This window comes from Vidua macroura, chromosome 6, assembly GCF_024509145.1.
Source record: "Vidua macroura isolate BioBank_ID:100142 chromosome 6, ASM2450914v1, whole genome shotgun sequence".
In the NCBI taxonomy this organism is placed as follows: domain Eukaryota; kingdom Metazoa; phylum Chordata; class Aves; order Passeriformes; family Viduidae; genus Vidua; species Vidua macroura.
Genome location: NC_071576.1, coordinates 40606658 through 40632572, shown reverse-complemented (window position 1 = coordinate 40632572; position 25915 = coordinate 40606658). Strand labels below are relative to the sequence as shown.

Genomic DNA, 25915 nt, shown 5'->3' with positions numbered 1-25915 from the left:
TTGCAGTCTTGGAGCTTTACTTCAAGGAGGGGTTTGACCTGCTTTGGTTGAAGGGAAGAAGGTTACTTGGACTGCTTGTTAGAAAAGATACCAGATAAACTTGGAGTATAATCTTAGTTTCCTAATCAGAATTTAACACGTCTGCCTTCCTGGCTAGCAGGCACGTGCTGCAGCACATGCTTCTCCTTAAAGGGAAGACAGCTCTGCAAGACAAGTTTAACAGTCTCTGGAAACTATTTGTTTGGAATATAGAATTGTCTGTCCTACTTCTAACCCTTCAGTAAATGCAGCAGAAGGCTGCTACCTAAAGCAAAGCCTGGAGTTTTAGAGCCTTTCTGTTGACCCCTGTGCCAGGTTCAGTGTTACATCACACAATCTGAGCGTGAAGGAAAGCAGTGCTGGGGAAAGAAAGCTGGGAACCCCCAGCTGCTCTTCCAACAAGATGAGTCAGCTTCATCACATCTTAGTTTTTCCAAACCCCTCTTGACTACCTCTCTGTGGGAAACTGCTGACCATGTAGTGAGAGATCTGCATTCTTCTGGCTTGGTGTAGAAGGACATTTTGCTGAAACTGGGGCTGAAACCTCCACCCCTTAGGGAGGAGGGGAGACATCTGTTCCCCACTTCAGGAGTTTACAGCAGTGGAACAGAGGAATTAAACTCCATGGAAAGCAGATGTGATTTCTTCTATGGAGGGTCTGAAGTCAAGCCAGTGGCAGAAGCAGCCTTGCTATGCAATGCAAACTCCTGAAGATGCTAAGCAGAGATATTATCCTGCTAGGAAGTAAATACACTCTTGTTAATGGGACAGTGTTTTCTCCCTGCCTGTAGTTATTGTCTCCCTGCCTTCCCCTTGTAGTGTTTTCCATAGCAGCTCTTGGCAAATGCACAAGTTGTGGACTGGAGCAAAGATCAGAGTGAAAACAAGCCTTGGATAGTCTGAGCACCTCATAACAAATTACTTCCCAGGAACTCTGCTCAGCAGCCCTTCTGTATTTTGTCAGCAACAGCAAAACTTAGGTGACATATCAGGGTCAGTGAACCAAAAGGGATGTCACATACAGCCAGGTTAGCATCTTTGTTAAACAAATGTTTATTAAAACTATAGTTGAAATGTGAGACTGCCTTAAACTGTCAATTCAACAGGTCTTGATTCTACCAAGTTTGAGAGGAATTTTTTAGGTGTCCCAGCTGTTGCATGTTCAAGGGGCCTTCCTAGCTTGATCAGCAGACTGAGCATTGTGGGCAGCATGTTGGGACATAAGGCAAAGGGGAATTCCTTTTTTCTGGGATACAGCAGCTACATGCTTTCTGTAGCTGAGTCAGTATGCTTCATAGGTGGGAACTTGCTTGATGACTTTCTAATGCTTTCCCCAGAGCTAACTACATGATGCACCTTCTGCCAAGACAGGAAAGCTTGAAAGCAGCTTATTTCAGACTGTAGCTTTATTTTTGTTCAGAAAAGCTTCTTTGTATGAGCAGCTGAAGCCGAGTGTAAACTTTCAAAGTGTGGAGCCAATGCCTGTCCATACAACCCTCTCTGCCAGCTTGCTTTGGGTGGTGGATTGGCATTTTCCATGTCTTCCAAGTATTAAAACATTATGTAATGAAGCACAGAATTGCCATCTCTCTTTAGGCCTGTTAGTTTATTTCACTTCATCCTATCTTGAAATCCTGCTGATGTGAGAACAGCTGCTTGCAGTTCACTTATAATTCTTGTCCACTCCTTGTTTCTTCAAAGCCTATTTTGGACCTTTGCACAAGTGTTTTCCAGTCCTAGTTGGCTGAACAGCACAAGTTTCAGCTTCTTATCAAACCTGAAGACTTGCTGATACACAAAGGCTAAAACAGAGCATGCTTCCCCACACCTTTCAAAGTGAGATGGGAAAACGTATGCATTTCTTGGCTACTGAATTCAGGTCTGGATTCAGCTGAGTCCTCACAGGGACATATTGCTCTACTAATCCTTGCCCTACATAAGAGTGTGTGGTGAGCAAGGCAGAGGCCATGGCTAATGTTTCATAGCTCTGCTGAGGCTCAGGTATTCTGCCAGAAAGTAGGGGCCAAGCCTCTTGGGTTTCTCTATTTAAAAAAATATTTTAAATCATGTGTTTGTCTTTCCTTGGTTCTTCACAGAAGCAATGCACATACCTTTCTCTTCTGACAACAATGTTCTAGCAGCAGGGTGTCTCTTCCTCAGACTGTTTTGAATGGTCCTCCTATACAACATTATGTACTATTAAAATACTGTGTGAAAAACTGCCAAGCAGATTTTGGGGCTCCTGTGCAGTTGGCTGAGGCATTCTTCCTAGAGTTGTGCTAATCCTGTTTACCCTGGGAGGAGTACCATAGGGGAGATGGGTGGGAACAGCAAAGGAATGATTGTTTTTAAACTGGAAGTATGAATAATAGTGACTGCCTCCTCTTATTTATCTAAGCTTATAACTTACACAAAACCATGTATGTTTCAGATTCTGGGTGCTGTGATCCTGGGATTTGGAATATGGATTCTGGCCGACAAAACGAGTTTCATTGCAGTTCTACGTAAGACTGTGTTTCATCTTCCTTCTTTTTCTAAATTGGCTCTGTTCTGGGGCTGTGTTTGACTGTGGTGTTGTCTAGGAATAGCAATACTTTTGTGCATGGTCTGTAGCCTGAGCAGTAACATGGTGTTTAGCAAGATGGGATTGTTATCAGGGACACAGTGAAAAGGAGCAGCCCTGGAGACATAGCATTCCTTAGTCTTGTTGATTGAAACACCAGGGTCAGACTGAGTGAGACTACTGCCTGTTCAACCAACAATTCAAATATTTTGTCTTAAACACAGGGGCTAGTATTTCATCCTGTTTTCACTGCATGCTCTGTGTTTTCACAATGATTTCCTTATTACCATAATGTGCAAATGCCCCCAATGCCTTAATGCAGTTTTGCTGTGTGAGTCCTTCGCTGCTTTCCTTCTGTAATGATCTATTTCAATTTAAATGTTTTAAATGCCAAAGAAAGTAAGTACCTGGTTTTATTGATGCTTCATGTACATTGAATGGAGATGGTATGTTTGTTGCTAAGCTAGTAGAGGATGCAGATTTGGTGGGGGCGGGAGGGAGGGTGTGTGAAGTGCTTTGACTACTAAAACATTCTCTTGATTATGCTTGATGAGACTTACCCTGGGCATCAGAAGTGTTCTGTTTTGTGCAAGGGGCTTAACTTTCTTTCCATAAAGTCGGCCACAAACTTTGACTTGAGTCTTAACAGAGGGTCTGCTTTCTGCAAAAACCAAAACTGACCTGGCTTAGCAGAGTCTGGGCTTCAGAGGACTGTAAGTGGACTTTCAGTAAATGAGTGTCTCAGCTCTATCTTTCACAGTCTCTATGTCCTTTGAGCTCTTTCCTAGAAACATTTCAAACTTTTCTGCTTCGTGGCTCTGGTTACTTGTTTTCACTACCTTCAGAATTGCTGAGTTGGACACCAGCCTCAGACAGTACAGGAGGGCTGCCTGCATGTGGGGAATGAACACTAAAGGCATTCATAAGCCCTGTTCTCAGCTACACTGATTCTGCAAAGGGCTTTATCTCCCAAGTCCTGCTGAGCACTCTGACCTGGTTTGAAAAGTGCTAGATGGAGAAGACACCCCTGCTAATACCACACATGCAGATGCTGCTCCTTACTCTGCTTTTGTGCTGTGGCACCTGGCTTGCTACGGCAGTACTAGAAGGTCAAGAAGCACAGCAAGGGGTGTTGGTTAATAAAGTGGGGGGCTTGAGTAGAAGCAGTACATGCAGCCTAAATTGAGCCTATCATGGCCTGGCTGTTTGCAGTACCCCTCACAGTCTGAGGTGTGCTTAGTACCAGTGGGTCAGCAGCTGATTCCCTCAGGTTGATGGGTTTTACAGCCACTTGTGGAGGGAGAAGTCCCTGAACTTGTCTCTGTTTCTTCCCAAGTATTTGGAATCTCTGCTAACAGAGCATTTAAGAATTTAGTTTCCTTCCTGGAGATTTCCAGTATCAGCTCTCTCCCTGCCCCCTCACTTCCTTTCCCATGCCTTGTCCCTCTTTCCCTCTGCTTTAGTAACCTAGGCATCAGGGAGGGCACCCAGCTGCTGCCAAAGGAGCCTGTTGTACTTGCTTGGCTGCCTGCCCAGTGCAGGGAAAAACATGGAGTGATGGCAAACAAGCTGCAGTTGAATGCCCTCAGAGCCTTCTCCTGCAAGACAAGACTATTGCAGATGAGAACTGCAAGTGTGGCTCTTGTCCCCTGACACTATCAATTCTCCAAGGGGCTTTTGAGTTGGAAGTACCTTCTCCTAATGGGAACTTAATGAAGCAAGTGCTTTCTAGCACAGTGGAGGTGCTGCAACCTGGGCGCTTGAACGCTGACTTGCATGATAGCATAGCTGATTTTGAGGGAGGGAATAGGGTAGATTTGTGAAAGCCACTCCTGTAAGGCTGCTGCTTCAGTAAATGCTTTGCAGTATCAGCATGTAACCTGCACCGCAAGAGTCACAGGACTGGTGAGGAAGCAGGATCCTGGGGTTTGTGGCATATGTCCAGCCAGGGAGAGCTGGCTGAAGTGACCTGTGTGGCAAATGGATCTGTTTCACTTCTTGATAACTGAACTTTCTTCTGTTCAGCATGTTTTAGGGAAAAAAAGTTTGGAAGCTGGTGGCTTGTGCCAGGTATCAGAAGCAGGGGGAAGTATATATTAGGGAGCAGAGTATCAGTCTGGGCTTGATTATTCTCCTTTAACATATTTCAGGAAGAGCTCAGAGGAAGTTTGCCTCCTGAGACTTCCTTAGTTCAGGAAACTAAATGCTGAGCTCTAAAAATGTTATTTTCATTAATTACTGGACATCCAGAATTCCCCTACACTCTGTAGCTTGCAGATATAGGAATGTCTCTTAGTGATAAATGAGGTTTCTAGTTCTATTGTTTCTAGACAGAGTATCTCTTCAACTTTTGTGCTGTAATGCAAGAACTTGTCAGCTGACCAACTCAAATGTAAGAGTTTTTCTTCTGTTGCTTGCAGTACTAAATACTGAGGGGAGGGGGCTGACATCACAGCATGTCTGAAATAATCTGACCTAAACTTGGTTGAAAAACTGTTGAGCATTCAAAAGTGCAGACATTAGAAACAATAGCAAGGGATATCTAGGAGGATTTGTAAAAGTAGCTAATTTGGGTATTATATGTGTTTTAATCCTGGAATAGCATCTGTTTGCAGGGTGTCGTGCCCAGGTGCTGCAACAGCCTGTGGTAAGAGCCTGGCCACAAGCCATTCAACCCAGATTTGCTAAGTAACCTGTCACATGATCTGTGCTCAACACTAGCTGTAGCTTGTTGCATGTTTCACTCCACAGAGTTAGTTTGTCCCAGTGTTGACCGCAAGTGGATAAGTGAAAACGGAATGGCTACAAGAAGAAATAGTGCTTCAAAGTAAAAAGGCTATCCGAAAAGGGGGTTTAGGACTTGGAAGAAAGCTTCCCTGAAGACAGCAAAGGGAATTGAAGTAAATAGACAGTAGTTATAGAGTAGATCATCTTTTATAGTACTGTTACTTGAAGTACATTCATGAGGGAGTAAAATTCCAGTAAGGAGATAACTTTCTCCAAACAAAATTCATTTGTTTGGCATGACCTTGAGTCTTCCAGACTCTGGAGACCTGCAGGATGGCTTTTAAGTCTACTTTCATCAAAAGACAACCAGAAGCATCTATCTGTCACTGTGTTAGGCACACACCTATGCAGTCCATTTGGAGCAGACAAAGACAATCATAGTAGATATGGAGACAGTTCTATAACTGGTGATGGCAGACATTTTTTGTCAGTAGCTAATGTTGTTCCCTCTCCTGGCTCCTACAGAGATGTCATCTCCTTCCCTGAAGACTGGTGCATACATCCTCATCGGTGTTGGGGCACTTACCATGCTGATGGGGTTCCTGGGCTGTCTTGGAGCTGTCAATGAAATCCGATGTCTCTTGGGTCTGGTGAGAGTATTCATGCCTGTTTTAGAGCCAACCTTTAATACATCTCTAATACATTTAATGCATCATTAATGCAAAATATCTGTTGGATTGTAGATGGGGCTTTGGTCTCCTGGGGATGTTATTTCTGCTAGGTCAACTTAGATCTAGTTCTTCATTTGCACACATTAAATTCTTCAGCAGTCAGCAGACTGCAGCAGAACTCCTCAGACATTACTGACAGTGAACTCAGAACTGTGAATGAGAGAGGATATCACTGACACTTTCTGCACACAGTGGGTTGAGGAGTACCAGTTGAGAAGTGTACTCTGTCCCCCTCACCCTGACTTCTCAGTTGGTACTGTGCTCTACAGTGGTGGAAGAGCAAGTTCCAAGGGCAGTGAAAAAAAAGAGGAAGAGTGACAGTGTCCCGTTATGTCACATCTATGGAAAGTGCAAGAGTTGAGAGAGACCCAACTAAGAATGTCCTGTATGTCAGGACCTCTCTTCAAGCAGTTCATCTATAGGAAGCTTTCTATCCATGATAGATGAGAGGATAACAGCTTCATACACCTCAGCCTGCTACACGACTCTATCTTATTCAGAGCACATATGTATTGGAAACAAAGTATGGTACACACTGTGTGTCCTGGTATTAGCAGCATCTCCTTGTCTAGCAATAGCAGCTGCCACCATTTAAAGGTAACCTCAGCAGTTTGCTGGTGAATCTTAAATTTAGGTCCTCAAACAAATTAAATAGCATGTTTTAAAAGGTTAATTGATTAAAATAAAAAAAAAAACACATTAAAAATTAGTTTTGTGAAATTGACTCTGTTTTCTGTTGTGGCTTGAGGTAGGCAGAGTCCAGCTGATTGATTGAGGCCAGAATGGTCTGTGAATGGAGTTGGATGTGGAGAGAGAGTCCCAGTTGAGATGACACAAGCAGAGAGGGCGTGTGAACCCTTTCCTTCCTGAGGGCTTTCTGTTGGCCTAATGGGAGAAGTGCTGAAGTGCACTGGTCTGACATTGGTCCCAGCCTTTTCCTGGGAAAGCATTGTTGGTAGCAGAGTTTGTCTGTGGGCAAAAAGATGTTAGCTCATGTTGTGAATTCTTTTGTATATGAAATTTTATTAACTTCTATATGCAGACCTTTCTAAAGACTGACAGTGATCACCTATTGTTTTTTGTTTCCAGTACTTCACCTGCCTGATGATAATCCTCTTAGCTCAGATTGCTGCTGCACTGGTCATCTACTTCCAGAAAGAAAAGGTAAGTCTTTGTTACTGTGCATCTTTTCCTTGGTCTTGGCTTGGGAGAAGGGTGATACCTAGAAATTCTTCCAAACTGGGCTATCCTATTGCAGGCATAACAGGATTCTCTTTCCTCTACCCCAGGTCAATAGCTTTGCTGTTTGATTTTTCTATATCTGCCTCCATAGTGCTGCTTTCTCAAGGATTATGAAGCTTTATTTGGTATGCAGGCTTTATTTTTGGGTAGTGGGAACAGTGAAAAAAAAAAAAGTCCTAAAATGCTTTAGACCACACCTTCTCTTGATTCTGCTGTAGACAGCTATTTGGGCATGTAGTAGCAGTGGTTACTACCATGTTGCCATCCCTGGTGCCTTGAGGAATTACCAACCTGAGCGCTTTTTTGACTGGTCTTCCTCCTTGTGCCATCTTGTTCTGTCCTTTCAGTCTTTCTGCATCTGTGGGTAGAACTCTTCTTGGAAGAGCTGTCCTCTTTCCCCAGGAGCAAACCCAAATATCTGATGATTCCTGTTCTACAGCTGGAGTTTAAAGCCAAGTGGTTTAATGTTTTGAAGTGGATCCCTTTGTCAGGAAGTTTCACAGTGTGTGTTCTAGAGCTCCAGTATGCTTCCTAGTGTAAAAGGGCGCTACCTGTTTTTGAGCTACCTAAGTGCATTGCAACAGTCCATCATGGGTATAGGTTCCCTGACCAAGGCAGTGCCTGATCAGGCCTTCAGCTACTTAAGAGCTAAAATGGGAGCCACATTTATGCAGTGGAAACAAGTTATAGCTGTGGGGTTCTGGCTGGCTTCTGGTACAAGTTGTGGGTAACTCGTATGGCTGTGCTTGCCTCTCCGAAGCCAACTCTTTAACTAGATGGTTACAGAAAGCAGAGCAGTTGAGGGAGTTATGAATGGGGCCTGGTGGAGAAGTCTGGGGCAGGGGGAGGGTGCCTGCTACCAGCATAACTGATGTAAGCTTTGCACTGTGGTGTCTGGGGTCCTTGCCAAATGTGGTGTGACTGTAGCTTGCTCTTGGGCTGGCAGAAGCTAAAGGAGAAACTAAAATAGTGACTAAAACTGGTGTGTAAAGATAATTCTCAACAAACAGCTCTGACGAATGCAGATATGGAGGTGTGGGAATGGGCATTCCCCTGCAATGGGGAAATGTGACTTCAAACCAGGAAATTCTTTACCTCTGTTAGCATTTCTCCTCCAGCTGCCAATCTACTCTAGCAAACTCTGGCCTTTAAGCTGTAGCTCTTCATTTCAACCTCATCAGACCAGGGAGGGTTTAAAAGTGCTGGGGGTTGTTTTGCTGGTTGTTGTTGGAGCTGGCATGACTGACATCATCACTTTTAGAGATCTGGGAGAATGGTCAGGGAAGCTGGGCTTTGAACACATGCTCCAGTTCAATCTCTAATGAATAAAATTAATGGAAAAGCTCTTCTAGAGCCATTCTCTTTTCAGGGATCCTCCAAAGTACCTGCCTAGAGCACTAAGAAAAACTGTTTGAGGAAGGTCTTGGCTGAAACCTCCAGCACAGTGGTTTGGGGCTGCGCTTCAGTGCTGCTGTGCAAGTCGCTCTGCTTCGCTGGCTGTACGTCATCCCAGGACAGCTTGGAGTGCAGTGAGGCACACTGAAACTGCTCAACAGGCAGTCCCTAGATATCTATTGTGTTCTTTGTGTTTATTTCTTTCTGACTTCAGGAACTTGATTAGATATAAAAAAAGGAGTAACAAGAGAGAAGGAAAATATTTTGGATCCAGAATGTAGCAAGGTGATACTCACTCCTTCACTTGTAACTGAAGTATTTATTTCTATGGATTCAGTTGAAGTTATTGTTGGCATATCTGTTCCTTTTTGGTGTCAAAATCTCCCCCCCCCCCCCCCCCGACAAATGAAAGTATACTGAAATAGAGTTAGTGTAACTGTAAAAGGCTGAGCCTCTGACAGGAAGGCTACTGCTTTGCCTCTCCCATGGGCATTGTTAGAGGAATGCCCCTTCAGACTGGAATTGCCCAGTACTTCTGGGAGGATGTTGATGCAAGATTCGTTTCCCAACATTTGTTGGTGACTGAAACTGTGGGGTGGGGTTTTTTTATGGACAACACATAGTAACATCACAAATGCTGCAAATTATGTTTTGCTTTGTGAACTGAATGTTGCTACTTACCTACATCTAGTGGATCACAAGCCCCTAAGCGTGTGAGAGCCTGGACAAGTTATCTCTTGGCCTAGTTCACACAGCTCTGTGCAGTTTGGCTCTAAGTGCCTTGAGTAAAGGAGAATGGTGGTGTTTTGGGAATAGCCCTACTTGCTAGCTATTGTTTGCAGCAAACAGGCCTGTGTGATTGCGTGCAGCAACTTGTCTGGGGCTATGGAGTATGCATGAGTTTCAGAATCTGAAGTGACAAGGCAGAGGAGAGCACCTTCCTGTTTTTTGAGCCTGCTTTTGTGTGCAGGCTAGATGCTAATAAGTGCTGAGGGAAGGATCTAGCTTGCATTTGACAGGGACAGGATAGATGACTGACAGTGTCTGATAGTGGAAGAAGCCTGCACAATCCATTGTGTGATCAAAGACCTGGTCTTGCCTCTGGCATTCAGTTTTCCCCATCTCCCTCTTCAGTAGCCCATGTGGTAGGAGACTGATAGCCTTGCTGCTTTCTGGCAGTGAGCTGTGGCTTTGGTGCCTAGGATCTAAGTGCCCTGCTTTTGAGGTGGTGGGATTGTGCCTTCTGACACTGGGCTTGCTAGAGCTGGGAAGTGGCAAGAAGCCCTGAAAGCAAGGGTAGCCATTTCCTGAAGCATTCATGTCTCACACAGTGCTAAGTCCTGATAACTTTAAATGGGTGGAGATGGTTAGGATGTTGAAAGACTGTGTGTTCCAGGTGCCTTTCTAGCTTGTTGCTCTTTCGGTTTTCCTCTGCCAGGTGCTTAAGGGTGAACAGCTGCAGATGCCTGTGTTTTCCCTTTGGCCTTCTCTATGGGTTAAACCCCCAAGCAAGCTGCCTGTGTGGCTCCAGAACTGTCATTGTTTGCATAATATTCCCCCTCTCTCAGATTGCTTGCTAAAACACCTAGGAATGCCTGATTTTTTTTTTTCTTTAATTTGAAACAAGAGCTGTTTGCAAGACTTCTTGCCTGTTCATTTTGTAAGAGTAAAAGCAGACATACAGCTTCCCTATGTACCTGTGGTTGGGGACATCAAGTTCAAGTGTGGTGGGGTCCTGGGATTCTTGCAGAAGTGGCACTAGGCTCCATCTGACCCAATAGCTAAGGGGCTAGATGGGCCCAGGGTAGGAAAACAAACCCAGCTCTCCTTGTCTCCCTCCGCATGTGGAGCAGCAGTGTGCAGGAGGGGTCAGTGTGGGAGCTCAGAGGTTCAGTAACTGATAAGGCTTATGGCAGCAGCCAAGGCCAATCTCATTAGTGAGAACCAGGTCAGGTTGCCTTGATTTGAAACGAAGGAAAAGGGGAAGTGAAGTAATTAAAAGGGGAAGAGATAGACATCATGAGAAGAAAGCTCATGCTGCTCCCATCCATCTGGCCTGACATAGCTGATCCCAGTGAACTGAGCTGCAGTTTTCCTAGGAAAAAGAGTTGCTGATGTAGAGAAGCTTCTCTCAACAGTAGGCAGTGCTTCCTCTTGCTGAGTGTCCTGGTATTTGCCATGGTCATTGAAAATGCTTGATAGTAGAAGAGAAAACCCATTTCCACTGATTTGAAATATGCTGTAGCACCACAGTCAAAAACATCATATGTGGGATAGGAACATCCTGGTGCTTAGGCTGATGTAACTCTATCCTATCCCTCAGGCAGTCTAATGGCACTTTTCTCCAACCTCTTGTGCATCTGGGTCTGTCCTTAGCAGTCCTCATGTATAGGCTGGTTAAGAAGAGCTTTGGAAGGAGGTGGGAGGAAGAAAGTGAAAGAGTCTGCCAGGTGGTAGCTTGCCTCTCTCATCAAACTGAAGGGTGTTGTAAATATCTCTGGAAAAGGAATGGTGATGAAGGGATGGTTTGATACACCTGAACTTTGTGATAAGACTGTTAATGAGCAGTTTAGGTAGTTGTAATACTTCCTGTCTTAATACAGAAATAGCACTTGTGGGAGTTTGGGGAGAGGTAGATCAACACCTTGTGAAAAAGGCAAGTTTCCATCAGTTGTGTATCAGAAAACCCATCTGCATTCATGAGCAGAGTGGCTTACACCTTCCCTGAGCAGTGGAGATGAACTGCAGTGGCAGAGATCCTGGACCAGGGTCTCGCCTGCAGTATGAAGTTAGAAACGCATAACCTGTGAGTCCTTCAGGCAGTGTTGTCCTTCAGCTTGCACTTACCTTGCACATCTGTCTTGTCTGGGGCAGACAGTTGTTCAGCCTGTGTCTTAGCAGGATAACCATACCTGATCTGTTTCCTTACTGCTCATCTGGTTTGTTGGCTTTCCCCTACAAACCGGGCAAGGACTTGCTGGTGCTTTGGCTGTTGCAGCAGCAACAGCCTTATCTGTACTTGTTAACTATTTGCAGTCAGCTTTTATGAGTGACTGTAGCTTTATATATGTATCTGAAACACCAAAGTAAAGGCTACAAGAATTGATAAATCTAACTTTCTTGCCTCTTTTTTTCTCACCAGTTGAAAGTTGAGTTGTCCGACATAGTTGTAGATCTGATTGAGAATTACGATCCTTCGGATGAAGATAAGAGGAACTTGCAAGATGCGTGGGACTATGTGCAGACACAGGTGAGTCCTGGGGGACAACAAGGGGTAGATGATGCTATTTGTCAGTACAGGCTGACCTTTAAAGCTAGGCTGAGGACAGAGAAACAACTATTGCACATTGATCTGGCTGATCTACAAACCTCAAAGTGGCCTGTGAGGTTTGGTGCCTGCAGACTAGAAAATGGTCTTGCTTGCTGCTTCTGTGTCAGATGCTGAACAATTCCTGCATGCTGGGTGTTAGAGCTAGCTAGTGTTGGCCGTGTGGCCTAATGTATCCAGCCTATCAAATGGCACTCCAACACTTCTCTTTCTGTTTGGCCTCCTGAATACTAACATGTGTGAAAAACATTTTGCACATGATTTTTGTAGCAAGAAGTCCCTAGTTTATTGCCAGGCAAGTCAGCAGTACCACCTGCCTTACTACTTGGTACATGTTGCTTGCTTATTGTGATGGTTCTTCTGCAAGTATCAGCGTGCTTGGGAGCCATCCAACTGCCCATGGTTTCTGTTTTAGCATCAGGGTCAGCACTTGAGCAGATAGAGGGTTTTCAAGCACACTGGAGTCCTGACAACTGTTTACTGCCAAACCACAAGCTTGAGAGCTGGCTGGCTGTTGTAGTTAAATACACACCCAGCATGGTACTGATGTGTAGTAAGTACAAGTACCAGCATTTGTCTTCTATCTGTTCTTTGGTCTGCAAAACATTGTCCTGCAGTATTTTTCCTCCTTGGAGAATGGTTTATGTATATTTTTTCACTGTAGTTGCAACTCCTTGGTAGTGAACTCAAGAGAAGCCTGATTCTACTGTGGAGAGAGGCTACTGCTTGAAGCCCTTCTTTTATGTAGGAGCAGAAGAAAAAGGTTTTGCAGAGATGGAGAAGTCGAGCGAGCGTGAAGAGTCTACTTTGTCTCACATACTGGAGTTAACATTTGAAAGAGGGTGGGGTTCTGTAAAGGAGTCTCTGGAGTTAAAAGTCCAAACCTCTTGTGAGGGAGGTGTAGTTCCATCTGGAGGCTGTGTCTTCACAGCACTCTTTTGGACACCAAATGCTTGTCCTGATGTGGATGTTCAGCTGTTTGTATCTTATGTTTATTATAGCAGAAACATTACTTTTCCTTTCCAAGCAGAGAAGGATTTTCCCTAAACTTCTACCTTGACATAGACAGCCTTTCTGCTCTGTACCACTGAGCAAACACTGGAATCCATGCTTAGGACCTTACTCCTTGCTAGACTTCCCGATGTGCTTTTCCCTTCAGCAAAAACGGTTTTATCACGTGGCTCTATGGGAATGTAAATGTTTCTTTGGATGGAAAATTTTCCCTATCCCATGTTCCAGCTGATCCGTACTGCACCCAGGTGGACACTGGTGCGCAGTGGTGTGCTGGGGCTTGGCGGCATGGGGACGCCACCGTGTGGTGGCTGCTGCTGCCCCGGGGCCACAGCTGAGACCCGGGGCCCTTGAACTCTTCTGCTAGCAGAGTGGCTCTTTAGTAGGTAATAATGTGTTCTGGACAGCTCTATACATAAGTAACCAGGGTGGTGTTTAGTGCAGCTAATCCATGCAAACTGTGTGGCCTGACTGTTGTTGCACTGAGAGCTCCTGAGTGCTTCTATCTGCTTATATTCATGTGCAGTTATCTTGCCAGTGCAAAGTGTAAGACTGTAATCATCTCTCTCCCATTTTTAATTAGATTGCCTGCTGTGGCTGGACTGGAGCAAAGGAATGGGAAAATAATGAGATTCTTAGAAACAAAAGCAATACTGAGTATCCATGCTCCTGCTCCAATAGATCTAAGGACTTAGTGGAAGGAAGAGGTTTCTGTAATCTGGAAGACCCTCTCAATGGCACTGCAACTTCTGCTGACTGGCCTGTTCATGAGCAGGTGAGTGGGTATGTCTGGGCCCTGTGAAGCTTCCACTGAGGCTGCCTTGTCTTTGTTCCCCTGAAAATTTAGAACACTTCTTTCACATCCTTATTGCTTGAAGTACCTGTGGAATGTGGGGCAGGGGGGGACAGGGTGACAGGGATCCTGCCCTTTTCTGCAAAAGTTTCCATAAAACATGTTGTAGCATGTAATTGGGATAATTCCTGTGTACAAAAATATGTTATGGATTATATGTTACGGATTTTCAGTTTTGAGATATTTAGATCCATGCTTCTTTTCTTTGTGGCTGTGTTTTCTCTATAGGGATGCATGGATGGTGTAGAGGAGTGGCTGAAGGACAACCTTGGTATCATTCTTGGGGTTTGCACTGGTGTTGCTGTTATAGAGGTAAGTCATTTCCTGACGTGAACCTATTATGTCTCATCATGGAGTCTTTTTAAAAGGCAAAGCTGTTTTCTCAATTAATAGACACCTGGTTTAATGGCAGTGCAGTTCTAACTCTTGGTTGTGTCTGCCTGAACTGTGGCTTTTGTTGATTGGATTAAGAATCAAACAAAGCCTTGTCTACTTGTGGTTCTGCCTGCTGTATCTGACTTCCGGCAATTCTGTAACCAGAATACTGAGGCAAGCAAAATCCCATTTTAGTGAAATCCCATTTGTTGCTTTAAAAAGCCCATAACATAGTTTCCAGATGAAGTCACATCTTTATGAAGCCCAGTTTTTTGTCACTTCAGTTATTGCATGTGCCTTGCATTGCAGACTAACTCTTTTCACCTGTATGGTGTCATTAACAGATGTTCACTGTATTCTGCTCCCCTGTATCACCCGTTCTTCCCACCTTATCTGTCTGGTTGCTGATTTTGTTCCCATTCTTCATACTTATTCCAGCTGCTGGGGATGATACTCTCCATTTCGCTTTGCAAGAACATACACAGTGAAGACTACACCAAAGTGCCCAAGTCTTGAGTGGCTGACTCCAGAGCTACGGCACCACAGAGAAAGGAGTAAACAGAACATTCCTGCCTCATACCCAGACTGTCCAACCATTGACCATTATTCCTGTGACATCCCATTTCTGATACCACTCTGCTAAGAACTGTTAGAGCTGCAACAAAGCCTGATCGTCTGGCAATAGGGCCCTTGGGCCACCTGCATCCTGCCTCTGGATTATTTCTACTTCAAGAAGCAGAACTTAAACTGTCTCATGCCACATGAGACACTGATTAACCTGAGGGGACAATGCTTTTGCTGCCTGCTCCATGTTAAGCAGTACTATTTGTATTTTCATTCTACAACCCACTGGACCTAACATACAATAACTTTTCTCTCCCTTGCTCTTCTGCACATCTTTTCACCTTCCTTCTGAAGTCCCATGAGCCAGGAATTCTGTTGAGATTCCAGTGCTTTGGTAGCTTCACTTGCTTCACTGACTTGTGGTGGTAACTAGTCATGCTTTATAGGCCTTCTCATCCCTTGCAGTTAACCTGATTCTGCTCCTACTATACATCTTCCAGCCTAGGTTCTCATCTGAAACACAGAGTGCTGCTGTCATACCTGCTTCTCCTGTTTCTGGAGTCAGCTATGCCTTGCATTCAGTGGAGCTCTTCCCTTTGAGCGTGATGAGAAGCCACCGGGAGGGAGCCAAGCCTACCTATTTATTCCTAGTGTGACCTGGCAGATTGTGGTGGTGGTGCTCAGCTACTTCTGGAATGGATCCCTTGGGTTTTGGATTTGACACTTACATGTTTCTCCCATTTGCCTCTTTATGTCTTCCTCTCTCGCTAACTCTGCTTTGCTGGCTCCTGTCAGCTTGGAGGTTACTTCAGAGACTGCTGCATACTGTGGACTCAGCCCCAGGCTGTCTCTGCTGTTTGCATTCTTGGGTTGCCAACTTTATAGAGATTACAATTAATTGGTTTCTTCCCCTGCTCCTTTATGAACATAAAATTTGTTAGCTGTGGATTTAGATATGGATATGGAGGGATCTGACTGGATTGCTGATGGTGTGTATTGGGAATATCACTGGTATCAGTGCCCAGTATAGGTTCTGTAGCTGGGATGCAAAGATAAGTTGTTTTTATTTCAGTTGTCCATTCTTCTGACTCCACTGTGGTCTGGAGCCATGGCTGCATCCTGAGTTCTGCCTCAAGTGCCAGCACTGCAGCAGATAAGTAGCAGGTTCTGCAGTTGTGCAGGCTGCAGGTTTCTGTGCTAATGGCTGGGCTGTTTATTCTGTTGAGCCAGTGGTCAGCAGCAAGGAGTGGTGTAGACCAGATGAAGGTAGGAAATGCACAAGAAGCGCTGCCCCAACAGCTTACATAAGAAAGCTGGGTACAAATCCTCACTTTTAGAGGTGTCTTGGGCACAGCAGATTTCCTGCTGTTACACATGGTACAATGACTGTGACATCAGGAAGCTGGATGGAAGATAAGTGGATGGTCCTTGCCAGGGACCTGTTACAAGGTACTTGGTGAGTGAGCCTTTGCCTTACAGAGGTGGTTCCAGGACTGTCTCCTGTCAGGGGTAGGGCAGGTAGTAATAACCCTACTTGGTAAAACCTACTTGGCGTTCCTTCTGGGAAGAAAGGCTGGTGCAGGGGATCAGGGCCCCAGCAGTGGGTCCCTGCTCTGTCCTCATCTTTGGACAGAGCAATGACTGGGGAGAATGACTGGCAACTGGTTTTTATGGAGGTCTGATAAGGCTTTGCAATTTTGAGGTATCTGCCCCTTCCTGCACAGATCCTTCAAGCTGATCTTTTCTATAGCAGAAGGCACTCTTAGCAGTAAAGCTTGCTAGCTTTTGTAACACAAAGTCTATTCTCTAATGTGTTCTTATTTGTAAGATTCTTGTTCAGTTACAGATGCCAATGCTGAGCAGCAAGTAAAAAGGAGCCCATTCTGGATTTCCTTTTTTGTTTTTGTCTGTTTTTAGCAACATCTTCCTACTGGAAGAAATGCATGTACAGATATAAAAGTCTAGAGGGTGAATATTTCTGTAATAAAGACTTTGCTAAAAAATATATATCTCTGCCTGTGACTTGTGTATGGAAGTGTTTTCCCCTTGCTTCCTCTCCACCCCTTTCTGCCTTACATGCAGATCACTGACATCTTGCTTGTTCAAAGTATCAAAAGGTCTGATGTGCATGTGTGAGATCAGTGTGGACTGTAAAGATCCTGCCCAGTGGGGGGAGGTGACAATTTTCCTGGGCTGTATTTTAAAGTAAACTTTGTCTTGTTTTATGAAGTATATTTGTCTTAGGGTGAGCTGACTGAGTGATGGTTCCTTGAATTACCTGCTATCTCCTAAGCTAAATATTTGAAGGTGTTGCTTCAGATCTGCACAGTCTGCACAGTTTGAAGTCATAAGCCTTGGGGACTAATTCTGATGAAGCTTGCTGCTATGCCCACAGTGCATACAGCTCTTGCAAGCTTAACTATATCATTTTTTCCTACTCACTTTCAGTAGGATTCCTCAGCCCCTGCCCTGCCACTGTGAGAAGGAAGAAAGCTAGATGGCCGTTTTTCATAGTTCATGTCACCACATGCTGTCCTTGACTGAAAAGCTCTTCAGCAGTAGATAGACCAGCTATATAAATCCTCTTGCTTTTCTCAGCTAAGAGAAAGTGGATATAAGCTAGATCTCAAAATTCCTTCAGATCCTGCACCATATTGATGCATCTGGACATATGAAATGGCTTAGAAGGACCGAAGGTAGTGTGCTAATGAATTTTACAGCTGTTGCTTTAGGAAGTAACAAGCATGACCTAAGTCCTTGTACATGTTTGAAGAAACAGAGTGAAGTTTGCAGAGAAGGTACTGGGGTGCTTTCAGCAAACACTGGTGGCAACTGGTCTAAGTCAAGATTTCAGGAGCCCTGACCAGATGAGTGCAGAGCAAGAGGGGCTTAAATGGATCCTGAAGCCACAGTAGGATGCAGTGATCTGTCCTACCTGTTAGTACAGCTTGTTCCTTTAGGCTTTCCCGGGCTGTGCTTGAGGAGTGCTTGGTTCTTGGTCATACGGAGTCTCCCCTTTCTGGTTGGTTTCCCAGAGCACCCTGCTTTAATCAGGTGGTAATGCTTTCCCAGGGCTCCACGATTTAGAGGGCTACACTTCCTGGCAAAACTGCCAACCCTGACCAGATGGCTCCTAGGTGGGGAAGGGCGCTGCTGGTTTCCATTCAACCTGTTGTGGAGCTGGAAGGAGAAAGTAGGGCACTCGAGGACAATTACTTGTCCCCAGCTACCCGAGCTCTGTGGAAACCACTTGCCTTTGGCCACTGGAGGGAGGTGTTCCACCAAGAAAATTCAGCCCGGGCTGGTCCCAGGGGAATGAGAAGATGATGCTGATCATTTCCTTCTGCTCCTAGTTACTCCTGGCAGCAGGGTAGCTAAATTAACTTGTAATTATAGATGTATTCTCCTCGTAAATGATTTGTGCTATATGCTTGGCATTTTTAGGGGTAATTTTCCCTTCCATTTCTTGGAGAAGCACACAGTTGGATATTTTGTTGCATGTCTTCCACTACTGTGAGAGTAGTGTTTCCTTCTTGTGTTTCTGCTCTGCCTAGCTCTGGAAGTTCAGCATGAGAAAATTCCCATGATGCTTCTTGTCCCCATTTTTTCCTGTTTCCTTACAACTCAGTTCCTTTGAGTTGTCAGTCTGCGGGGAAGGAGAGGGCATTGAATGCTTATAAATTTTATCTAAAAAAGATTCCAGGAAGAAAGTCCTCAGACCTTCAGAGATTAAGAAATCTGCTGCTGCTCCTTGGGCCAGGCTCCCAGCTCCTCTCCAGAGGTGAAGGTTTGCTGCTGGAACTAGAAATCAGCCTAGCACTCAGACTTCTTGGGAGCTGCAGTGTTTGTCTAGCAAAGTCCACAGCACCAGCCTCTGCAGAAGCTCAGCACATGGAAGCACTTTGTGCACAGCCAATAAGCTGCTCTGTAGCTGTCCCAGGCCAATAATTAATATTGCAAGAGCAGAGTTGTGACCACCCTGTGGCCTGAAGCTAGGCCCCTAGTAATGAACTGGTGATGTTTGTTCTGTGTGATCATGAAGCACTCACGAGCTGCTATAATTCTTTCCATGAGGTGTGTTTTTTTTTTTTTTTCTGGAGTGGGAAGAGGAATTGCATTAGTTAGAGTGGCTAAGGGTAAGTCTGTAGGTCGCAATGCATCTTGTTTTCTGTATGGAACATATTCAAATTTAACATGTAGCAGCTGTTCTTTTCCTTATATTTCTCCCATGTGTGGTAGTGTGGCTGGTCCCTGCCAGCTTTGTTCAGGATTTAGGCTGAATGTGGTAGACTTCAGAAAAGCTTGGTTTCTGACTGCCAAAGGACAGACTGCAAGTGGTGGTGTCAGGCTCTGTGACATTGTTGAGGAAAGTGAGGAATGGGCAGCCACAGGGGCTCACTGCTGAAAAGCCAAAGCACCCTGGGATTCCCACAAATGCTACCATTCAATGCCATAAATGGAGAACATACCCTCAGTTATTCATGGGCTGGCTCTACCCCATTAGCCTCTGAGACCCTGCTCTAGCCTTGGCCTTTTATTACATATAAACCTCAGTTAGCAGCCAGGATTTCTGAATGACATCTTAAACCAGGTTGATACTAAAAGCTTGTCAGTGTAAAAATCTACTAGCATGGAAGTCTTCAAACACTTGTAAACTGGCAAAAGGCCCTTAGCAAAAAATAAGCAATTAGTGAACCAAAGCTATTAGTAAAATGTTGCTAGTAAAGCTACTAGGTATGCTTTAGCCATTATAAACAATTTCTAGCAGGTGTGTGCTGGCAGAGTTCATGCAATTTTTTTGCCTTGTGGCGGGAATCTTCTCTGCCAAACATGGGAAATTACCTTCTCCTAAGTAAATTCTGTAACCCTGGCCATGAATTCTTTCTTCTCAGAGGTATAAATTGTCTGGTTTCTCTCCTCCAAGCTCCTAGTAATGCAATTGACTGGGGTTTGTGTGCTCTTTGGCTTTTGTGGGGAGGGATTAGGGGAATATTGGATGCTGTGTACCAGGAGAAAAATTACTCTCAGGTCTCTGGGCAAAAATATTACTTCCATTTAAAATAGGGGCTTAAGAGAAGGGTAATGCTCTAAGTAGTACATAAATGCTCTATGAGGTATGGAATCTGAGGGGGAAAATCCTGCTTTAGTGTATGGCATTTTCATACACTTCAATTAAATGTCTCTCTGGTATCTTCTTTCCTATAATTCTCTCACTGATGAATGACATCATGGAGTAATTCCTCTGCCCTCAACAATGGAGAGTTTAGCAGAAAGTATGGAAACCTACTTCTGTAACTACAAAAGGAAGCAAGAGAGCATTTTCCTTCCCACCTATAGGGTCCAGATGTTAGTAATTCCCATTCCTTCACAATGTTTCTTTGAACAATGGCAGCAGCTCAGGGATTATCCTGATATTGCTCTTCATTCTTTGAGTGTTCACCAGGTTAGGAACTATACTGACATCAGACCTAGGCCTCCCATACAGGACCCCAGATCCTCACTGTGTCACCAGAATGCCAGACCTTTTCCATCATGTGTCTCTGGCCAGCGTTAGCTACTGTTCATAAGGTTCATAAGTTTAAATCTTCTCCATCTTGTCTCTTCTTGCCCAAACAATTTTTCTGGAGGCTGTCAGTCTGCAGTTCTTCTGGAATCTGTCTGCCACCCTCAGGTAACCAGCTCCAAAGTAACAGCTGTGACAGTACAGGAGATCAGAGCATTGTGCACCAGACTAAGTTTTTCCTTCTTTTTGCCCTCCTTAGAGTTATATACTGGACATATGGAAGTTCTTCAGAGACAGCAAGAATCCCAGAGCATGTGATCATCTGAATGGCTTACCCAGAATGTTTCCTGGGTATTTTCTGCATAGCACTTCTGGAAACTATTTGGGGTTTACTAGGGTGGAAATGTGAGGTCCTGTCATGTTATAGTATAGGCATGTGCTTTGTGCACTGAACTTGCAAAATGATGTCAGAATAGTATAACTCATGCAGTGATGTCTGCAGACAGCCTGGAACAATAACCCAGTACAGTGCAGACCTTTAATTTTGGCAGAGGTTTTTTTCATAATACTCTCAAGTATTCAAAAAGAAGTTGTTCTTTTAATATGATGTTGTAATTAACTCTGGTAAGCACTGATTGGGATTTCTTTTTTTTGGCAAAACCATTTTTTCCCTAGAGGATGTAAGTTCCTATAAAACAAAATGTGGTTTTGTTTTGTTTTTTTTTCCTTCTGCATAAACAGACTGAAAATAGTTGAATAACTTCTGATTGAGGGATTTCTTCTGCTTTCTCAGTGGTTACCTCATAGCAAAAATTATGTAAAAGACTTGGGATTGAGCAAAATAGGATTATAAAGCTATATTCCAACTTGTGACCTAAAACCAGGGTGTACTGGTCTTCTGAGGTGGGATAGACTGAGGAATGTTTGCCAACCCTTTCAGTGAAGAATTTTTTCTAGTATTCAATCTAATCTCCCTTCTTCCCCACTCTCCGGTGCTACTTGAGGCTGTTTCCTCTCATCCTGCCACTTTTTACTTGGGCAAAGACCCTGACACCTGAGCAATTTGTATTTTGGAGAGGCTTTTCTAGACTGCTGTGGGCAATTCTTCAGAGCTGCAGAATAAAGTAGGGCAGAGCAGAAGTGAGGTGGGCTCCATGTGGTGTATAAGGGAAGCTGCCTGGAGAAAGCAGTGGATGCCTTTCCTCAAGACCAGTGCATTCCCAGTCACCTGGGAACTGAGTACAATTTTGCACAGGATTTGACTTCAGCGCCTACATGGCAGCAGGTGTGTCACTGGTGTCACATTGGTGCTTGGTGGGAGCTAATGTCTCCTTGTGTGCTGTGAGGCTGGGGGGAGATGATGGAGAAACTGAAATGATGCAGCCACTGCTACTGTTGTGTGTGGTTTGGTGGGTGTTTTTGAAGGGCTTTGTTCTTGCTTGGTTTTTATGTGGAAATGCACGAGTACCAGGTCAGTATGAACCTGTAGAAGTGAGGTGGTGTGGAAGGTGGGCTGAGGCAGTGTGGGAGCCTCTGGAAGGTGAGGTGTACTCATAGGAAGGAACTGCCTAAGGAGGAGGCTTTGGCACATGGGAGGGAGGTGTCTGGGACAGAGAGTGGTGGTGTGGGGTTTGGCCTGATAAGACAGTGACAGAGCAGCGTCCTGCCCTGAGGAGCCAGCCAGCATGGCCAGGTAGGTTGGTTTGCTGAGCAAATGCCAAGCTGTGGTCTGGCCATGAAGGGTAGCAGGATGAGTTGCAAGCAGCCATGGGGGGGATGTAGGAAGATAATTTCTCTGAAAGAGTTTTTCTCAGGAGACTGGGACTTACAAGACAGGTAGGCTGTATTTCACCTGCTGTCAGGTGTCAAAACCACTTGACAGTGAAGTTTGCCATGCTAGTTCTTGCCAGCAGTGAGAGATGGATGAACAGAACCTCTGCACCTGAGTGTGAGCACTGCAGTGTAGGGCTGCTATTGTGGAAGTAGTCAGCAGGGAATGCAGAAACCACAGCACCTTTATCCTTAAGTGACTCTGTTGCCTTTCCCATTAACTTCAGGATCAGTTTGAAACCAATTGTTTATAAAACAATCTGTGAGGTTGCCAGAATTGCCTTTTGAGTAGTTCCAAGTATTGGCAGTCTGTCTATTGCTTTATACACTCTCATCACAGATGTTATGAAAACAACCTCCTGTAACACCGAGATTGAACATTGGTTCTCACGCTTGCTGGCTCTTGCTGGAGTCCCCAGCAGTTCCTGCTTTGGCTAATGAATACCAAAACTTGATGAGAAGGTTTGGCTCCAGAATGCTGTGGGGTCCAGGCTCTTGACTGTAAGGAATCTCCTCACACTGGTGAGCTGTGAGCAGAAGTGGGAAGATGTTCTTCCAGGGACCAAGGCTCCAGAACAGAGGTATGTCTGGAATTTGGGAACCTTCCCTTGTTTTCTCTTAGATTTCCCTCAGTATCCCTGTGGTCATTAGTGAGGAGCTTGCACTTTGTTACAGTAGTGAAGCTGGTTACATGAGCTTTTATGTGATGAGAAGATGCAGAGAGCACATGACAGTTCAGATGGCTATCATAAAATAAAGTTGGCAATTTCATGCCTGGCTATAGTGGAAGCTAATTAGCTCAAGTCTCTCTCATCTGAGCAAGGCAACAGCAGGATTATATTGTCTTCCTATTAGGCAATAGTCTTGCCTGACATGAAATGAGATGTCTGGCGATTCTCATAATTGCATACAGCTATTTACTTTTTACCGCTGCTCGATTGTCTCACTCTTTAATAGGCAGCAAAATGGTAATGAGATCTTCTCCTCTCCTCTTGAATTCCTCACAAGCCATGCTGAGGACTCTGGTGCTCCAGTAGCAAAGGGGAGGGTAAAGCAGAAGCAGAGGAGAAAGCAGTCTCCTTGTCTCTACCCTGAAATCAGCTTGGTGGGAAAGATTAGTGTGCTAGCTTCTGACATAATGATGGAATCTCCTGAGCAACTGTTTCATGCTCAACCCTTTTTTCTCCCAGACTAAGAGAACTTCTGTCATATCCTTCTGTTACTGACAGCAGGACCTTATAAGAGCTTTGCTAACTGTTTGCAGGAAGAGGACTGCAGAGGCCATGTAATTGTTTTATAATATGCAGAGATGTTTCCTGTAAGGATAAAAGCTGAGCATCAGAAGGTTGAGAGTATGATATAATTCAGTATACTGGAAGCCTTGTAGTGCTTACAGCTGCTGTCAGATTCCATCAATAAAAAAAAAGCCTGCCTCACTGACAGTGGAAGACTATGGTTAGGATCCTTGCAAGGACAAATTAAAGTTTATTAAAACTGTAAAGCTCACTGGTTTATAGCAGATGGGTTGGTAACAGAAGCAGAGAATGTCTTGATAGTCTGGTTAGGGGGTTAGGAGGAGTATATTTCATAGAATCATCATAGAGTAGTTTAGATTGGTGGTCCACTACCTCCAACCCCCTTCAATGAGCAGGGACATCTTCAAAAAGATCAAGTTGCTCAGAGCCCCATCCAACCTGGCCTTGAATGTTTCTAGTAAAGGTATATCTACCACCCCACTGGCCAACCTGTTCCAGTGTTTCAACACTAGAATTGTAAAAACATTTCTTCCTTGTATGTGATCTGAATCTGCCCTCATTAATTTTAAAGCCATTACCCCAGTTCTATTGCAACAGGTCCTAGTAGAAGGTGTGTTCCCATTTTTCTATAAGAACCTGTATTTGTGCTGTTGAGGCTAAGCCTGCCCAGATAGCAGGGCTGCTCTCAGGTGTGCCAAGAGGACCAGCCTGACATGCTGCTTCAGGTTTAGGGTTATCCAGAATTTTGGAGAGCACTGTGTATGGTAATGAATATAAAGTGTGAATGCAATTCTAACAGCCCTGGGTTTTTTTTCTGCAGAGTTACTTACAAGGATAGTGAGGGCTGGAACAAGAAATGCTGAAGCTGGTGTTTGCCCTTTCCTCAGGAATTAATAAAGGCTAGTGTTGATAAAACTCTTTGGCTTCAATAACATCTTGCTCATTGGAATAAATGAAACATGAGTTAAAAATGAAGGGTGAATAGCTATGCAAGAAGGTTCTAGTTTAGGAAAACTTATGGCACTGGAAATTCTTATTAATACATAGCTAAATTTGTTAGCTGTGGGATAGAACAGATTTAAGAACACCTCTTACTGCTGTATTTTGAAAAACTAACACTGGAAAAAGAAACAATGATTGTGGGGTGAAATGAGTTGAAAAGGTCAACCTATTGGCTGGTTTAGGTTTAGACAGTAAATAAACTATAAATAAAACATTCTGGTGCCAGTTGGGTAGAAGGTTCTAGAACAGTCTTTATGATGTTAGCACTCATGGCACAGCAATGTTCCAGGGCCTGGAAAACCAGCAGCTCTGGTCAGCCTGCTACCAGTACTTTGTTGCTTGGTCAGGGAGGAGAGAAGTTGAGCCTGATTCCTTCCTAAGCCTAGGCTTTATCACAGCATGCTGTCAGTGGAATACCTACAAACTGTAGGATCCTACTGAACATAGTTCTGTCCACAATCCATGGAAGTCTTTTATTATGTAAAAACAACTTGCATTTTCCTCATTTTTCTTATACACCCTGATGCTACGTCATAACTGCTGAGAGCTTCTGTCATCTAAATAATGCCCTTGAATGTTGCTGTTTTCTTGTTCTGCTGCAAGCTTTGAGGGCATGAAAAGAACTGGTCATGGCCTGTACTTATTTTCCAAAAATAAAGTCCAACCCCAGCTATACATCCAGTGTTCAAAAGAGTTTGATGTTGTAGGCTCAAATAAAGCACGAGTCTGAGAGCCTATTTGCCTGCTTGTGCAAATTTCTGGGCTTCATGAACAGAAGGACCTCCAGTTAGTTCCTATTCATAATCCTAATTTTAGCTGAAGGCTGTTGAGGCACTGCATCCCTGAAAGTAATCATGGCTTGGGAGGAGCTTTCTGGCATGCTTACACTTACTTTTGGAGACGTACATGTAGGATGAAATGTTTTGATGCCTATATTTTGTAACAAGAATTATAAATCCAACCTGAACCCTGGAGTTCACTTAGCTCTGCAATAGGTCTCTGTGCAAGTTCAGCTGGAGCCACCAGCTCACAACAGGCTCATTATTTTTGCAAGACCTCTGGCATTGCAGTAAAAACTGTTCTTTGCAGCCTCCTAATGCTGGTCTTACCTGTGGTCTGCTAAAGTCCAGAGGTCTCAGAGTAGGGGTAGTTTCTAGGCTGTTACTGATGGCTGCCCATTGAAACAGGTCTATGAATACAAGTCAGTGTGGAGCAAGTTTATTCCTAACTCCAGTGTTTAGAGGGAACACAGAGTTGTAAGGCTGCTTTGAATTTTGGCACTGGTGACAGAACTGCTTAGTGTCTTTCCACCAGAGAGGCAGCCAGGATTTGGGCTGGGACAAAGATTTATCATTCTGTTCTGCCTTTCCTTGCCTTCAGGGCAAGAATAAAGGCTGGTTCCAAGAAGGGCCATGGATATTTAGGTGGCAGTCAGGACAGCCTTAGGTGAGGCTAGGCTTGGGAAGCATTCAGGAGAGCCTGAGGACTAAAAGGAG

General features: G+C 44.4%; 1 protein-coding gene across 4 annotated transcripts in view; it reads left to right on the top strand.

The window, feature by feature from the left end:
* CD82 (CD82 molecule) overlaps positions 1–16835 on the top strand; it is a 39278-nt gene extending 22443 nt beyond the window's left edge. For all 4 annotated transcript variants that reach the window (XM_053981442.1, XM_053981441.1, XM_053981440.1 and 1 more), the window contains exons 3-9: positions 2471–2543; positions 5855–5979; positions 7150–7224; positions 11840–11947; positions 13620–13811; positions 14118–14201; positions 14703–16835. In XM_053981442.1, coding sequence (XP_053837417.1) covers positions 2471–2543; positions 5855–5979; positions 7150–7224; positions 11840–11947; positions 13620–13811; positions 14118–14201; positions 14703–14780 — 735 coding nt within the window. In that variant the 3' untranslated portion in view covers positions 14781–16835. The remainder of the gene's footprint in view (positions 1–2470; positions 2544–5854; positions 5980–7149; positions 7225–11839; positions 11948–13619; positions 13812–14117; positions 14202–14702) is intronic.
* The last annotated feature ends 9080 nt before the right edge of the window (positions 16836–25915 follow it).